At 40.6% G+C, this 17252-nt stretch overlaps 1 protein-coding gene across 5 annotated transcripts in view; it reads right to left on the bottom strand.

Moving 5' to 3' along the window:
• Positions 1–17252, bottom strand: part of LOC122781617 (protocadherin-15-like) — a 266246-nt gene that overhangs the window by 36258 nt on the left and 212736 nt on the right. For all 5 annotated transcript variants that reach the window (XM_044045416.1, XM_044045417.1, XM_044045413.1 and 2 more), the window contains 3 exons: positions 11519–11628; positions 10357–10497; positions 2420–2547 (listed from right to left, as the gene is read on the bottom strand). In XM_044045416.1, coding sequence (XP_043901351.1) covers positions 2420–2547; positions 10357–10497; positions 11519–11628 — 379 coding nt within the window. The remainder of the gene's footprint in view (positions 1–2419; positions 2548–10356; positions 10498–11518; positions 11629–17252) is intronic.

Raw genomic sequence — 17252 nt, 5'->3', positions numbered from 1 at the left:
AGTACCTGGAGCTTTTTTAGTACCTGCTCTGACGAGGTTCCAAGCGAGCTCAGCCGATACTAACATGTGATGTCAACAGACTGCTGGCCTGCGTGTTGTGTAATACATGATTGTATGAGTTGCTGATTAAGCTCCATCAGCGCCACACCACTTTCTCTGTCTCTTTCTTTTTCACAATATTATTTGTCCCTGAGCAGCTGCTGCTGTTCCCTTTACATCACAGCTCCAAGTTTACTGGATGCAATCCGAACAAGTAACATTAATGGCGCTTTTCCATTAAACAGTTCTAGGACCTTTTTTGCTTCATCAGTGATAGTACGTGGTGGTTTTTTTTTAGTACCTGCTCTGTCGAGGTTCCAAGTGACCATACTAAAATGTGATGTTAACAGACTGCCGGCCACTGATTGGTTAGAGAGTGTCATCACTGGAAGAGTCATGAGTGTGACGTCCAACACAAGAATCAAACCAAACAATGCCGAACTGTAGATCAGTTAAACAATCCCTGAAAACATGCTTTAATCTCTGACATTTGGCAAAGGAAATGTCTAAACTCTCAATGTTTAACAGAGAGTCTGGTATTTAACGACAAGCCGGCGATTGTGAGCCGAATCACAACCCGTTCAGTCCTATTTCAGTTCAGCGACTGTGTCAGACAAGAGTCTGTGCTCCGGTCATGCAGGAAGAACTGAACGATTCTGTGAACAAATCTTTTTATGGAACTGATTCTAACGATTCAGTCACATCCAAAACAACTGCTTTGACCGTCAATAGTTTGTGTTTTTGTGTCGTCGTTAAAACAACGTCACGGCAGTTTCGTGCAGCTGTGCTATAACGACCCTGCCCATGTTGAGGAGGAGCTATGAAGTAACGGAAAAACAACGTGTCTGATACCTAAACCGAGTACTGCTAGGTCAGAGAGTGTCATCAATGGAAAAGAGCAATCTAAGAGAAGTGCGCCTTTTAAAAAAATTACGAAATTCAAAATGCTAATTATTATAAATAAATTATAACAAGAACAACCAAAAAAAGAAATGTTTGTAGCTTCATTGGTCAACCTTGAATAGTTTTGCTGGCATGATTTTACGGCTGACTCAATAAAACTGCACAGTGAGGCAGAGCAGTGTGAAAGCAAAAGCCCAGAGTGACCAGAAAAAAAAAAAGCAATAAAGGGCTCTGACCAGAAAAAAAAAAAGCAATAAAGGGCTCTCCGCACTGGTGGCTGCTGCTCGTAAAAGCTCAACAATTTCAACATAAGGTAATAATAGTAATGCATCAACTAAGGGGGACTGAAAAACAAGGAAGCAACGTTCAGTGAGAGACTGACAAAAACAGGTTTTCCCTCCACCAACATCTGCATTAAACAATCACAACATGGCTGTATTATAGAAAAAAGGCTCTGTCAAGCAAAACTATTAGACCTGCCTGAAGGAGATGTTGTGTATATACAGCAGTTGCACAGGAGAGGGCGTTTTATCTGTCAAACTGCTGAGTAGAATTCACTTCTAAAACTTTTTCGTGGACACACAAGATAATGAGTAAAAAAATCAGACAGGATGTCCACCAATGTGTCCACCCATCAGCTCGCTGTGATCTCACCTGCTTGTGAACACGGCAGACAGCAGGCCGAGTGAAATTGAGGACGAGATGTGGGAAGTGAGAGCGGGAGGAGATGACACCCAAGGTACATCCTAGGCAAATATATATATTCGATTTTGATATTGAGACATGTTCCTTCCATCCCTGCCTTTTGCGACTCTCGTAATAGCTGTACACTAAGAAATGCAATGCTGCCCCCCACAGTTCAAAGTTGGCTAGTACATTTTGAAGTCTGAAATCACACTTGATAAAGAAAGTCGGAGAATTAAGGTTTAGAGGTGAAATGGGACATGTTGTCTGCTACACGGTGGTGCAGTGGCTAGCATTTTTGTTTGATTGAGAGCCTTTTTTTCATGGAGTTAGTATGTGCAACTTTCAGTATATGGGTAATGTAAATGTTAGAGTAAATGGCTGTTTGTCCCAGTGTCCCACGATGGCTTCATAACTCCTAAATTAAGGTATGAAACTGTCACCAAGGGTACAACAATGGTCCATATTAGGTACAAACTAAAGGCGTACCAATGAGTACCCAATGTCAGTTGGGTACAAACCTGTTCTTGAGAGCTACGTTTCCCACAACTTTCTATACAGGGACCAAATCTTTACAGAACTATGGAATTATCATGACCCAAGTGGCAGGTGCATCTGTAAACAAATAATTTCCAAGATATAAATTGTAACTTAATTGTAAATGTTAACTACAACCACTACCTTACCAGCCAACACCCTAAAGTTACAACTGCTGAATCGGCCTCTTCAGTTTCAGGATGTTCCCACACATGCTGATACAACCATGACACACAAAAGTGGTTGTTTTTCTTACCACTATCTTGAGCACAGAGCTGAAGATCTTGGTGTCCTCCGTCACGCCACCGATGTAGAGCGTCCTGGTGAAGACGGGAGGGTGGTCGTTCTCATCCTGCACCTCAATAAACACCTTGGCCGTGTTGGCTGCAAAAAAATAGGCATGGAATTTGAATGAATTCATTGGATTCTTACCAAAGTCAAGCCTTTTGCCTGGATTTGTTTCCACCGCCTCACTGGTATTTAATTGCCTGCTCTTTTCAGACTTTGCCTTGATGTTTTTAACCAACATTGTTCAAAGCTGCGGGACTAGTGGTATTTGACCTGAAACACCCGACGACCCCGGGAAATATCACCGAGGACGTGTCTAGATGCATTGCAATGATTTATGTAATAAGTTTGTAAGGTCAAACCTCCCTGAGAGACCGAGGCATTTTCTGTCCTCTGTTCCTTGTAATAACTCTCCCCGTCATAATTGCATTCACTGCTAGTGCACGATGAAGGGAAATCGCTTCACTCATCTAAAGTCCCGGATGTTATGGTTAGAGGCTTGCTTCGTTGTGATTCAAATTGTCTGTGAAATGTATTTTATCTTGGTAAAAAAGAAAATGCAGGGTTCACCCAGTGGTGCATGGGGTCAGCGCTGTTGCCTCACAGCAGGAGGGTTGCTGGTTCACCATGTTCTCCCTGTGTGTGCACGGGCTTTCTCCGGTTACGCTGGTTTTCTCCCATATGTCCAAAACCATGCAGAGGTTAATTGAACACTCTAAATTTCTAAATTGAACATTTGTTTGTCTCTATATGTTGGCACTAGTGGCCTGTCCAGGGTGTATGTCAGCTGGGATTGGCACCAGCAACCCTTATGTGGAGGATAAAGCAGTAGACAACGAAGAGAAAGCATCTGTGGCCAGCAGCTACATAATCACACTAAGTTTTTGTGAGTGTCATTTTGTATCAATGTTTTTATTGTTTCATTTTCAACAAAATGTGTTCATTTTATATTTTTACACAAAATTACTATAAATAAAGATATTGAAATAAGAACGTATGATAATAACAATAGCAAATAATGAAAGATTTAAGAAGTCGACGGCTCTTTTAGCAATATATCCGTCGCATTTCTACCGATATCTCTCGCATTTCTTATCCAAACTCCACCAATCGAACCACTCAACAGTTACGCGATTAACAGTCAGACAAATGTTCCTTGCATTTAGAAATAGAGTCATTTAAGATGCCTCTGATCTCTAATGATAGAATCCTCTGATAATTAAAATTGGATACATTAGCTTGACTCCCTCCTTCCTAATGGTATGAATGAGGAGAAGCAGTTCTATCATTCACATGTTTTTATTTGTATTTTTGTACATCATTTTACCAGTTTATATAAAAATACCTCATATATAAATGTTTTCCCTGTATATCCAAATATCCCAGGTTGAACATGCTTGGTCTCCTGTTGGAAATGTGACTTATAATTACCACACCTATGGATACTGTGTCCTTTTAGTAATAAAGCAGAAAAGACCTAAGCCAATTTTGTCTATTCATGTAAAAAATAAAAATGGATCCAATTCAAACGCACCGAATGACCCAGACTCGCCACGCCCTTTAACGAAATAAGAACTGGGACACACTCGAGTCCACAAAGATTATCGATTATATCATCGCGGTCACTAACTGTGGCGTTGATGAAATGCTGCACAATTTAGCTTCAAAATTGCCAAGTCGATATCATTTTTTGTCATGGTCATCAACTGGTCCACAACTTCAAAGCAGCGCTTGGAAATCCTTTTTTCCCCCCAGACTGAGTCATCATTGAAAACATCACAGCACGTCAACAGCGACGCTCGCCATTACCCACTTTGTATTAGTTGACAACTTTCTTATCCACTGAGGTATTTTAACCCATTTTAAAAAGTAAGTTTTCTATATTTTCGAATGAGATTTCCCTGTGTGAAAGTTGCTGCTGTTTTCATTCGGAGGAAAGTTACTCCGAGTTGTGAGATTTATTTATCACTCATTGGAAGCCATTTTGGTTTAACTCTGTGTCAATAACAGGGAGGTTAATTTTGTTTTGATCACAGCAAATGAAGTACGGCCGCGGATTGTCACTGGCCCCTGATAAATATACAACAACCCAGTCCATTTGCATTCTGTTTACCAAACCACTTAGCGATAATGCTAATTAATAAGCGTGAGTGAAATATGGCTCTGTGAAACAATTAAAAATATATCAATTATTACTTGACTTCTAACTCATTACTTTAGAGTCAGGTCCTTGTTGGCCACAATTTAATATCTGACAATATCATCCTTTAACAGTTGTTAAAGTCTAAAAAGGAAAGCACTTTGAGGGAAATTGCAGATAATATTTCGAAGGCAAGACAACAATCACTCAGCCATAATTTGAGGAAACACTGTCAGAGAGAGACGAGAATCAAATAGACGGAAAAAAACAAAAACCTAATTTAAATCACATTTTGCCAGTTAACCGACTGTCGTTTTATTACTTTCGCCCAGTATACACAATCGTTTGTCTCGTGTGTGGTGAAGGATTCTTTCTCTCACAGCAGCTTAGTATAAAAAAAAAATGAGCAGCGTCGTGGGCCATTTGTCTTCTGGCAACAAACACAAATGTGATGTCATACGGCGTTGGAGCTAAGGATGCACCGGGGAAATGGGACAAACAAACACAGCACATCAAATTACACAGAACAAAAGCTGCACTGTGAGGCGCAGAGGGGACGGAGGGATTTCTGTGTCTCCAAAGACAGTTGCTGTTTTCCTTCCTTTAAGTATCTGGTATGGAAAACAGAAATTCAGCCAACCAGTTCAGCCTCTCCCTCCCTCACACATCCATTTAAGAACTCTCATTGACTTTCTATTCACTTGGACAGCATAAACAAAGTGTTATCACTAATCTTAACCAGCAACTCAAATATTAGCCCTAAACGTAAACAGCTCTTCAAAAATGTGGTTCTGCCTTATTAGGACCAGGTTTTGGTCCTAATCAGGACTAACAGTTTAAGCCAGTTAAGGTCCTCAAGAGGTGGCAAATACAGGCACACACACTTAATGACATAATGCATTCACAAACCCCTTACCTTAACCTTAACCACAACAACCAAGTGCCTAACCCTAACCCTAAAACCAGGTCTTAACTCTGAAAAAGCCCTTTAAAGTTTTGGGGGGCCATACAAAATGTCCCCACAAAGATAGGTCTGTGTGTTTTTTGGACCTCACAAACATACACAAGCAAGTACACGCAGGGTGAGAAAGTGACGAAGAGCTATCTGTGAGTTTAAAAAAAAAACAAACAGGGTTAAACCAGGTCTTAACCCTGAAAAAGCCCTTGAACGTTGTGCAGTCCGGACAAAATGTCCCCACAAAGATAGGTTTGTATGTTCTTTGGACCTCACGAAGATATAAATACAAGTACATACACACACACTCAATTCCATTGTAAGTCGCTTTGGATAAAAGCATCTGCTAAATGACATGTAATGTAAAGTAAAAAGCTATCTGTGAGTTTAAAAAAACAGGCTTAAACCAGGTCTTAACCCTGAAAAAGCCCTTGAACGTTGTGCAGTCCAGACAAAATGTCCTCACAAAGATAGGTTTGTATGCTCTTTGGACCTCACGAAGATACAAATACAAGTACATACACACACAGAGATTAAGATTCATAAAAGAAACAAGTCCATTAAGAGGAAGAATTGCAGCAGTGGCAAATCCATCCGGAGTCCGTTTAGAAGCGTGTTAACATTATGAAAATATGTTTAATTAAAAATCTTATTTTTTAATACCTTATGTTTGCACATTCATACACGATCAACGACAACGTCATTAATGATCACCATTTCATCTGCTTGTTAAAGCAAATAACCAATCAGTCAGCCACATGGCGGCAACTCATATTCCGTCACGGTCAAGACCAGCTGCCGAAGTGTCGGACTGGGGGAGGAAAGTTGATTTAAGTGTTGTTGAGCGCGGTACGGCTGTTGTTGCCAGACGGATTCATCCGAGTATTTTAGATATTTGCTGATCTGTTGGGTTTTTCACACACAACTATCTCTAGGGTTTAGAGAGAATGGTCAGAGGAAAAAAATCCAGTGAGCAGCAGTTCTCTGGGTGGAAACATCTTGTTGCTGCCAAAGGTCAGAGGAGAATGACTCGACTGGCTCTAAATGATAGAGAGGCAACACTAACTCAAATAGCCACTCTTTACAGACAGTATGCAGAAGATAATCATGGGGGTGACGGAAGCTCAAGATGTGTTTCCATCAAATGGAACCATCCAGTTTGGTACAGTAGGTATTTTTTTGCTTTTCCATTAGGAATAGTACCAAAATAACCTCCACTTTTGACCCTCTTCCACTGGAGTAAAATGGTACGTATGGTCAGGGTGGAGCTCAACTGGCTCCACCCACGGCAGCCAGCTGATCAGCAGAGAAATAGAGTTTTGAGCCCATATACTTGTCATTCCCACGGAACGACCGTCCACCAGCACGTCACGCGTTTGTGTTGTCAGCTTCTCAGTACTGTCATTCCTAAACGGTTGAATAACTGCCAGATTTGAGAATTCTACAGCCGTAAAAATCGAAATAAATCCAGGCAGCGTGATTATCATGACGATCATAAGAGGGTTGCACGTCACGATGACAAGAAAAGAGTGACATAAATGCAGACCATTTACTCCTGACACACTATCATTACATATGTACATCTGAGCATGTGCAGACTGGCCACATGTGTTATGTATGTATATATACACTGTGTAGAGTCCTAATGGGGAAACAGTCTCGTAATTGTCTGATAATTTAAATCCAATATGGGCTCATTAATGACAGGAGTGACAAAAAAACACAAGTGAGACGAGCGAGGAGAGAAACAACTAACTGCCCGAAAGCAGTTGTCAGTGCGATGACGCCTCTTAAGCTCCCGTCCCCGTGTGCGAGAGAGAAAGTCCTCGACTTTACATCAATCACACAAGTATGTGTGTGTGTGTGTGCGTTGTGTACTTGTAATTGGTGTCAGGATGTGAGAGACAGATGGTGCGAGCGGGGAAGAAGCAGAGAGAAGAGGTCATTGATTATTCATTGGAAGCTCAAATGGATTGAGAGCGAGGTATGAAAGCCATTTACTTTTGGAACTTTGTCCGTCATTACGAAAAACTTTTGTCAGTAAACTGGATTTAAAGCGGCCTAATGGTATCCAAACTGTCGAGACTTCAAACAAAGTGCCTTCTGAGTGTAGAAGAGGCAAATCGCAGGGTAACTTCCAATATGATTCACAATACATCAGTTTACATCATTTGGATTTCCCCAACCATTTAGTGAAGATTTATGTGTATGTGTTTCAGTCTTAAATTTGTTTCTACAATATGTATGAATTTGATTTTTGTCATGATTTATATTGTGATTTGAGTCCCAATAGTTTCTTATCATTAAAAATAGGTCGCCATATCGAAGGTTTGGGAAAAACATACATGAGCAACAATAATAATAACACAGGTGTGTCTATAGGTACAAAGAGTCAAGTAGAAATTATAGAGATAATAATTATTTATCCTTTAAGGAAATGCAAAAGATGTTTGTCCATTGTGGGCTATTGTAAAAATAACCAAAACACATTGTGGTCCAAAATGGTCTCCCTCGTAGAGCTGATGATAATATAAAAGCGTAAAAACAACAATTCACACAATAAGGTTATTTTATACTCATAAAAAATAATAAGTAGATATATTTTATCTTCAATTTTGTGCTAAATGAAAATAATTCCACTGAAATTTTACACAGAGGCGGCCATTTTGGACCACCATGCTCCTACAGAAGCCTGGAATGGACAAACTAATCATCTTTTTTTTGAGTTTTTATGCTAACTGAAGGCAAAAATGTTCTCCAACATACATGGAAGGGAAGAGTGAGGCGAGGGACATTCAGCTGAAACATGTACACACTGTACCTTTAAAATCTACCTTTAGCTTAGCATTTTTTTTTTTTTTAAATGAATTGTATTATTTTGTACACTACTTGTTTCATCATATTGTATTCACGTCACTGCCTAATTCATTGAAGTATTTTGCATTTTATTTCATTTTAATTTACATGTGTTTTGAAGCACTTTGACGCAGAATTGCAATTTTTGGAGAGAGATCTAGAAGAAGGGTGAGACACATTCAGGAGGAGGAGGACAACAGGTTGTTTCTATCTAGTTTGTGTCATGCACAACAAGGCCTAAATAACGGGAACACACTGTTCCCTTATTAACCAAACGTTTGCTATGATTAATGTTTCGTCGCCGTCCCTCGCGTTGGGGGTTGTGGTCTGACTAAATTATAATAAATGGTCTATTTCCTATTTTGTTCGACCCTCGTGACGAAATTGGACACGACGATTTTGAGGATTTATGATACTGTTGATTTTCCAAGCTGCTGCGATGTCAGAGAGATTAATCATATTTTTTGGGGATTGTTTTTAATAATCATCGTAATTGAAAGTTAAGAGTCGTCTTTCCTCTCCTGGTGGTGCACACACCACAGGCAGTCAATTAAAACTCAGGGAGGTCCTTGATTAAAGGTCCGAAATGTCAAAACATCCAATAGCTGTGTTGTGACGCAGTACAAAATATGTGAGTTGGCATCTGTGTTTAGTTTTAAATCAAAGAATTTTAATTAAAATCATATTCAAGCAGTGTTTTTGTCAGTTCTGACACTCGCCGAGAAGTGGTACACGAGTAGAAAACTTGTGTCAAAGAAAGGTTTTTAGATTCATTTGAAAATGTGCACGTGAATGTAATCATGTTCGATTTTAAGAGGAAGAGAGTCATAAACATTTGTCTTTTCAGATCACATCATTTGAAGACACTTTTCTCTAATTACTTCTCTGGTAACTTCTCCCACAGTTCAGCTCAAACACAAATTGAGGGCTCAAAAATGTAAAAAAGTCAAATATTTCACAGAGTTGTTTACTATGTCGCAAGAAATGTCTTAGATGAGCCAAATTGTTTGATGTAGGAGGAGACGGCGACCAAAAGAAAGACAGAAACAGGGGAATTGCTGACTCAGCAATAACAATGATACAGACATCAGGACAACAATCGTTGGAATCAGCGTTCCCAACTTATTCAACATGTGTCATAGACTGTTCATACAAAATGGATGCAGTCTTCCACAGTTTCCTTCCGAAGCCAACCAGGTAATAAGAATGTATTAAACTGCCAGCAGGGGGCGACAAAAAGAGGTCAGTTTGAATGGAAGACTATGGGAAAATAAGCTTCTCATTGAGATTTAACATCAGCAAACAAGAAGTTAATGGTCTGATGACGTCAACTTTGTAAATTATGATCCCATTTAGACACTAACTTAAGGCACATGTGATTGGACACCAGTGTGATTGACAGCTGGTGTCGTCCAATAGGAGCCTCGTTTCATGTGTTGTGTGTAACCTGCCTACGTCACAACATAGCGTTGTGGAAACGGCGTCACACTGTCCATCCGCTGTTTATGGGTGAGTCCATTGGAGCTCAGGACAGAGCGCTGCGACGCTGTACCGACAGTATTTTTAAAAAAAATCAACAATCGTCTGTTTTGAAAGGGCTTTGACTGCACTTGTGCTGCCAAGTCAACAGCACATCTTATTCTTCAAATGCCTTCCCTCCAGCAAGAGGACATGTTTAGTGTCTCTGTGATTATTTTAGCACCGACTATAAACGTAATGAGAAAAAGAAAAACAACGGCTCCATGTATTCCTGGATAATGTGATAATAAAAATGAAAGATAAAAATAGCCCGTGTGAGAGAGAGAGAGAGAGAGAGAGAGAGAGAGAGAGAGAGAATTCCTACAAACTGTCACAGTGAAGGATTATGATAAAATAGAAATTCATCACCTGGAATCACATGAAACATCATTTCATCACTGACATTTCGGCCCACACGTGTTTTTTTTCTTCTTACTTTTGGAAGGAACGCGCAGGTTGGACATGACAACGAGCATGGAGTCCGCCTGGACCCTGAGGACGTAGCTGGTCACGTTTTCATAATCCAGAGGTTGAGCAGTGGAGATGACGCCCGTTCTGTTGTTCACCTCAAAATGACCTGGAAACAAATAAGAAAAAATGTGCACTTGTCACTCTACTGTTAAAAAGTCACTCACACAGTTTGAAGACACATAAAAATGGCCCTGAAAACTCCAAAAAGTGATAGTTTTTCCTTTGTATATTATTTTTCTCCTTCTTCCCAAAAGAACGCCTTGCAGCGTTTGTACCCGCCCACTGCTCCATTGACTCCCAGCGAAGCTGAGCTACCCTGGAAGTGACGTTTTTGCACGCTCACTGCAGTGAAGTTGAGTACTGAAATGTAACTTCAACACAGAACATATTTGACGACATCTTAGAGGAGGGGGTGGAGTGGCTCAGTGGTTAAGACCCTACCTTGTGTACCAAAGACATCGTGGTCGCAAGTTCGATTCCACCCCTGGCTAATTGTACTTGATTCCATTGTAAGTCGCTTTGGATAAAAGCGTCTGCTAAATGACATGTAATAATGTAATGTAGAGGAAGCTGAGCTTCCCTTGCTGTCTTAGAGCAATCACCACTGCAGTAGATACACCGATTTTAATTAAAACATGAATATGTTTTAAGATTTTACCCTAAACTGTGAAGATTTGTACCTGGATCATCAAATAGCATTACTATAGACACTGGTTTACACCTGGAAAATGTAGTTTAGGGGTTTAGTCACACTTTAAATAGCGGTGCACCAGATACAGGCACACATGGCTTTGAAAGGAAAAGACAAGCAGGTTTGTGACCCAGTTGGAGTTTGCATGTTCTCACCACGTGTGCATGGGTTTTCTCGGGGTTTTCTGGTTTCCTCCAAAAACATGCAGAGGTTAATTAAGGTGTGTCTGTGAGAGAATGATGTTTGTCTGTATGTGATGACTCTGCGATGGACTGGCAACCTGTCGATGAACTGAGATTGGCTCAATTCATGTTACATCCAAACACACCGTACCTCTGTGCCTGGATTACACGCCGCATAAGCCGGAAGTGGAGTGGTACTATAAATCGTTTCAATAGGGCCCGGAGTGTTGACTGATATGATCTGTGGCACATACCCAGTTCATTTCCTGACACAATCGAGTAGAAGATGGTTTGATTGATAGCAGCAGCGAGAATCGTCCCCACCGGTGTGCCCACGGGAGCCAGCTCACTCACCGGAGGAAACCTGAGGGGAAAAACACAACACAAATCACAAAAGGATCAATGCAGACGAGTCGAGCAACTGGAAGATCAATATCACAGATGCAGCAGAAAAATGATGTTTAAAAACATCAAAGCAATTCATCACTGAAAAATTAACAAAAACTGCTACAATAACATCTATTCCGACAGCACAGGGAATCAATCAAGAGTTTCTAGATGACAAAATAAATGGGCTAATTTAATTTATTACACCAATTCCCTGTTTTAATTGAATCCCTAAAATGGAAACACTTAAGTATAAATTTCAATTAACGCACACATTAACGACTAATCGTCTTATGTATAATCGGTTGTTGACTATAAACTAATATCGATATTTAAAATATCCATTGCATTTAATCATACTATAATACTTATTATGATGTGTGGTTTTTCTCTCGCTGGACGTCTGGGAATATTGTTTTCACAACCACTGCTACACAGAAAAAGTGAAAAGTGTACGTAATTTATCGTGAATATTAATTCTTTTTTTCTGCAATATGACTTTTCAAATTAGCTTTAAAAGACATAACATAATGTAGGAGTGTAATACAACTAATTATTACATTTCTTTTCATTTCATCTTCTGTTTATGAGTCACTTTATCGTCACCAGTCTCCAGATAACAGCCCCCACAGATAACGGTGCATCACTATATTTTTATTTACTACCTTGGGTTTATGTCTAAAAATAAAGATATTTTTTGGGGGCTTATAAATAAAACAATCCACAAGTGTTTGGTCTAATCTCAAAAAAACATGTTTAGTGAGGATATGAGCGTGCACCAGCCTGAATGTGGCTTCGGTGTATATATCAGCAGCAGGAAATATTGCAGGCTTTGTATCTGAGCCCGGCACTCAGGAGAGGAAACCTCTCATTTTTCTCTGCTCAGTCCTTTGCTTTGACTCTGAATTACACGCTCATGAGCCCCGTGGAAGCGACCGCAAGCGCGTGATTGAGGATTGGAGCAGCTGAGATGAGGTTTCTCTGCGGGGTCGCTGGACTCTCTCTCCACGTGATGAAGCAGAGGAGCTTAGTGGTTCCAGAGAAACTCTGTGTTCAGCCTTTACAGAGAGAAAGAGAGCGAGAAGCCAAGCAGTTGCTTGTTTGTCTGAGTGAAGATGCTCACTGACCGCTTCCTTCTTTCTGGGGATGAAACAATCACCTGGGAGGAGACCGCTGGTCACATCCAGTATATTAGGGATAAACAAGGGGAAGTTGGGTTTTCACTGGGAGGAGTTGTAGGAAAAATGCTCCGCTGGTTGTGGAAAAGCTGCTTAAAGGTAAAAAAAAAAAATGGTTCTGTTTCTAATCCATTTTATTCAACATTTTAATTTGTGCGTAGAATAAAACAAGAAGTACAAACGTACACTCACAACATTGACAAAAAGAAGGGGGAAAATAACAAAACAATACCAGGGAGAACAACCGAGGTCATTAAAACAAGAGAGACAAGCACAAGTAAAAGCAAGAAAAGAAATGTTAATCATTCATGTGGAGGTTTTTGGTCTTTTGGGGATTTTACTCGAGTAACACATCAAGCATATGTTGAAATAAGCACATAAAGAAAAAAAGATGTCTTTTCTTCCCCCTTCCCCAATTATATATACTCACAATATATATACAATTGTGGAAGACAGACAGACAGACAGACAAGTTTAAGGATGGATTCATGCACAACACGAGCTTCAGTCTCATCCTATTACATCGCAGGACCATGAATATATAGTTTGGACGATAATAATTCATAGATTTGTTACTGTGAGGCTGTGGCGACGCAGACGACTGGCGTATCTGGAGCAGAATTGATGCTTTTTTATTTTTTAACGAAAACGTGATATCGCGGATGAAGCCTGAGTTACGACACAGATCAGCTGAGATTAGATGCCTCCAGTCCATGTTTATATATCCGCTGAAGAAGGGCTTGGGCCTGAAACGTCACCTGGTTGGTGATGAGGTTCTTTTTTTAGTGGGAGCAGTGCCTGGCGTGCAGTTCCTCATGTAGTCGACACTGCCCAGCCCCCCCGGTCTTTACTGTGTACAGTCCTTGCTGACCCCCTCACTTCCAACAATTTTTTTTTTACTACATGCAAAATAAAATTAAATGAAAACTTAGTCAGCCAAAACTTTCCCTTCGGGGGTTGATTGTTATTTTATGGACTAGATCCGTCTTTATATGATTGCAGTGTTAAGAGCCAGAGCTGGAGGAGCAGGATGAGAGAAACACAACATGTACAGGAACAGAGAAAGTGCATTTGCTGAAAGACTGCACAGGTGCTGAGACACTAAATGACACTTTCTCCACTGCTCACTGATGTAAAACAGTGTATTTTTTTCCCCCTTTTTTTGGACAGTTTTCAGGTCCAACAGCCACCACAGAATATGTGTTTACCCTTGTCAAATTTTAAGAGGCAAAGGGTTGCAAACAGTAAAAGCTTGGAAAAAAGAAAGCGTCGTATATCCATCCTGGAGGCAGCAGTTAGTGTCTCAGGAGAAAAAAACAATTCCCCAAGGACGTCTCAAGTCGAGAATGACTCTGGAAAATACAAGCCATTCTCCAAGACAGAGGATGATATACAGTAGCAAACAATTGTGAGAGATAATATTGCTGAGTGAATGCTGCGGTGGAAGGACTGCGAGCGTATATCTGCGACAAAGCCGCTCACACAAAAACCACACAGTGCTGCTATTGACATATGAATAATGTGCTGTTTGGATAATACTAAATGACTTCTGTTCAGCTCTGCTCTAGGTGTATTGTCAGGCTGTCGCCAGATAATTGGCTGCATCTGTGGCATTTGTGAGCATGAAGCTCCTCGATGAGTGTGGGCTTCACATTTAAGTAGATCATCTGCTTTTTGGCTCAGGAGGAGGCTAATAAAAAAAGCTGTGGAGCAGTGTGGCCACAGTGAGGCGCAGCAGAGCCTGACATGTCACTCCACATTCATCACCATCACTGATTGTGCATGCACTCATATTATCCTTTTAATACACTTTGCAGGAATCGGTGTTTCTGCCGTTCATGTTGAGATGAACGGCCCAGAAACGGGGGATGTCATTAGTGGGATGAGTCTTTTTAGCAGGTTGAATGGGATGTTGCTTAAAATCCTCTTCACACCTCGATTTTAACCAACTAATTAATGCATTGTCACAGAGATCATCCAATCATAATGATTGGCACACCTCTTTGTGCAGTCATCGCAAATGTGCAGAGGACAATGCCTTGTTAAATCCAAGGAGACGGTTGCAGCAACGTTATGGCAGAAAGGTGTTGGTCGCAAACAAAAGACAGTTTTCAAGAGAAAGAAGGATGCAGAACGATCCAACTCCAGAGTGATCATCGGTGTTGTGTTTGAACGGTGGCGACAGAAAGGGCTTCAAAGTGATGAACTGATGAAGACATATAGGTTATACTGTCTTTGTGATCTTTTGTGACTCTTTTGAGAGTATTTGGGGTTTTTTTCGGCATCACGTTGTCATTTGAACAAGTATCCAAAAAAAGTTAGCGTCACTGAAAAGTACCAAAAGTTAGCGATGCTGCGCAGAGCTCGTGAATCCGTGTTGCGTGTTCCTGTCCTTCAGATTTTGGATGGAGCTTGGACTTTTTAATTCACACATGTAGCCTGCTATAACTGTTTTTCCAAGATCTCGGCCTTTTGCCATAGAGTGACTTGTCCAGACTGCATTCTGGAAACTTACAGCTTGTGAGGGACAGACACATAGGGCATCGGGCAGCTGTTTATGCAAACATTGTTGGCAGATCATGCATTTTCAATGTCAGACGATCTTGGGAAGCGAAAATCGTTCATTGATCATGAAAATAAAACATAAAAACATACAACACCCAACTTTTTGCATGTGCTTCTTTCAGCCCTGGTGCTTCATCTGATAAAATTGTTAATAAAGAGCAATAATTAATCCTCGAAGGATGTATTAATGGTTCTGATGGATGTTGGCACAAAGCTTGACATGGTTCTTTCAGTGCAAAAAGTAAGTGAAGTTAAAAACGCTGCAACTCTGTTTACCGGTGGAGATGTTTCATTTTCATTCCTGCTTATTGATTTCTCCCCCCCATTTATTAATGATCACTCTAAAGAGGATCACGCTTCATCTCAGATTCCCAGAATCTATTTCTTCCCTAACTCTACAAATGATGCCAACAGAAATCACAAAAATACTGTACACCAAAAAATATTTTCCCACATTTCTAGGTCATAGCTTGTTCTCGCAGGTTTGTCACGGTTATGCAACTTTTAGATTTATATTTAAAGCGCAGCTTCTCTCTGATGAGTACATTATGATTTCAGATCATATTTGTGTTCTTCTCCCCGTGGAGACGCATACAGTTTCTCCGCCAGACTCATGCGACGCGTCTCCAGCTCTTGTAATTTGGTATACACCTAATGAAATTCAAAGTAGGTGACAAATATTCGCTGAAATTACTCATACTGCGCGGGCTCCTTGGAAACAAAAGTATTTTTTATATATGTTCTAGATTGCAAAGAAACAAGACTTTGACTGTTTTTTTTTTCCTCCTCAGCTTTCAACAAAAAGCCCACACATTGTCTATTTTAGGCACTGAGCTTTTGGTTTTGATATTTATCTTTACTGACCCATTCTTGGGTTTCTCTCTCTCTGTTCTTTGGTTGTGAGTCAGGTAAGGATGGAGGGCTGTGTGGAGAATCATCACGCTGTGATTGGCAGGTTGAGGCAGGACTGACATGTTACCTCTGCCTTGTAAAGTGGCTCTGCCTGAGGGTTATACGCTGCTGAGGGGATGTGAGCGCAAGTGTTTAAAGGTGCGTTCACGACAGACGGGATGACAAAAAGGTACAGTAGAAGTCGGAGGGTTAGATGCAGTCGGATCTCATCTGATAATTCAGTGGCTCATGAGTGCGACAAACAAGAGGACATCTCTGAGCATCACTTCCTTCCCAAAGTATGAAAGGGAACTACAGTGACCTTTGCATAGATGAAAGAAAAAACTTTCAGAGTTTTCTCTCTTTGCTGTTTAAGTGAATTCTTCTCCAAATTAAATTCAAAATACAAAAGCACATCTGTTTGGGTTGCTGGAGAAACAAGGTTGTGTAAGATGGGGGCCTATAGAAAGCAAGGACCTTAGTGGAAGTATACACATAAAAGGCTTATTGTATAAAAGTCTGTAGGAGACTAAACAAATACATATTTAAAGTGATTGCCTGCCAATAAACCACTCTTAAATAGGATAAGGAGACAAAAGAAGGAGACAATGACTCAATGTTAAGTACGGCAACTGCTGTAAAACACCAGAGAAGAAAAAGCAGTAGAAGAAGGGTTTTGTTTTCCTTTGAAATCCCAGTTCCCACACTCAGACTTGTTTATTGCGTGCTGCAAAGTAGGTGAATTCAGAGTCAGGTGTGTGTGTCATGTAATACCACAGAGCAGGGCCAAAGCTACCTTTAAATTTCTTTCATATTCAGATCGGGGGGCGGGGGGGGAGGGGGGATCCTATGCAGAGCAGCGACGGAGCGTTAAAGAAAAGCAGAAGGTGTTGACGTGTCTGTAGGCAACGGCAGAGACTTCTCGTGTCAACATGAGAGAGGGTGAGTGACACTGCGCTGCGAAGTG

Source organism: Solea senegalensis, linkage group LG15, assembly GCF_019176455.1.
Source record: "Solea senegalensis isolate Sse05_10M linkage group LG15, IFAPA_SoseM_1, whole genome shotgun sequence".
Taxonomy (NCBI): domain Eukaryota; kingdom Metazoa; phylum Chordata; class Actinopteri; order Pleuronectiformes; family Soleidae; genus Solea; species Solea senegalensis.
Note: the sequence above shows the minus strand (reverse complement) of the source record. Positions and strands in the feature narration are given on the sequence as shown.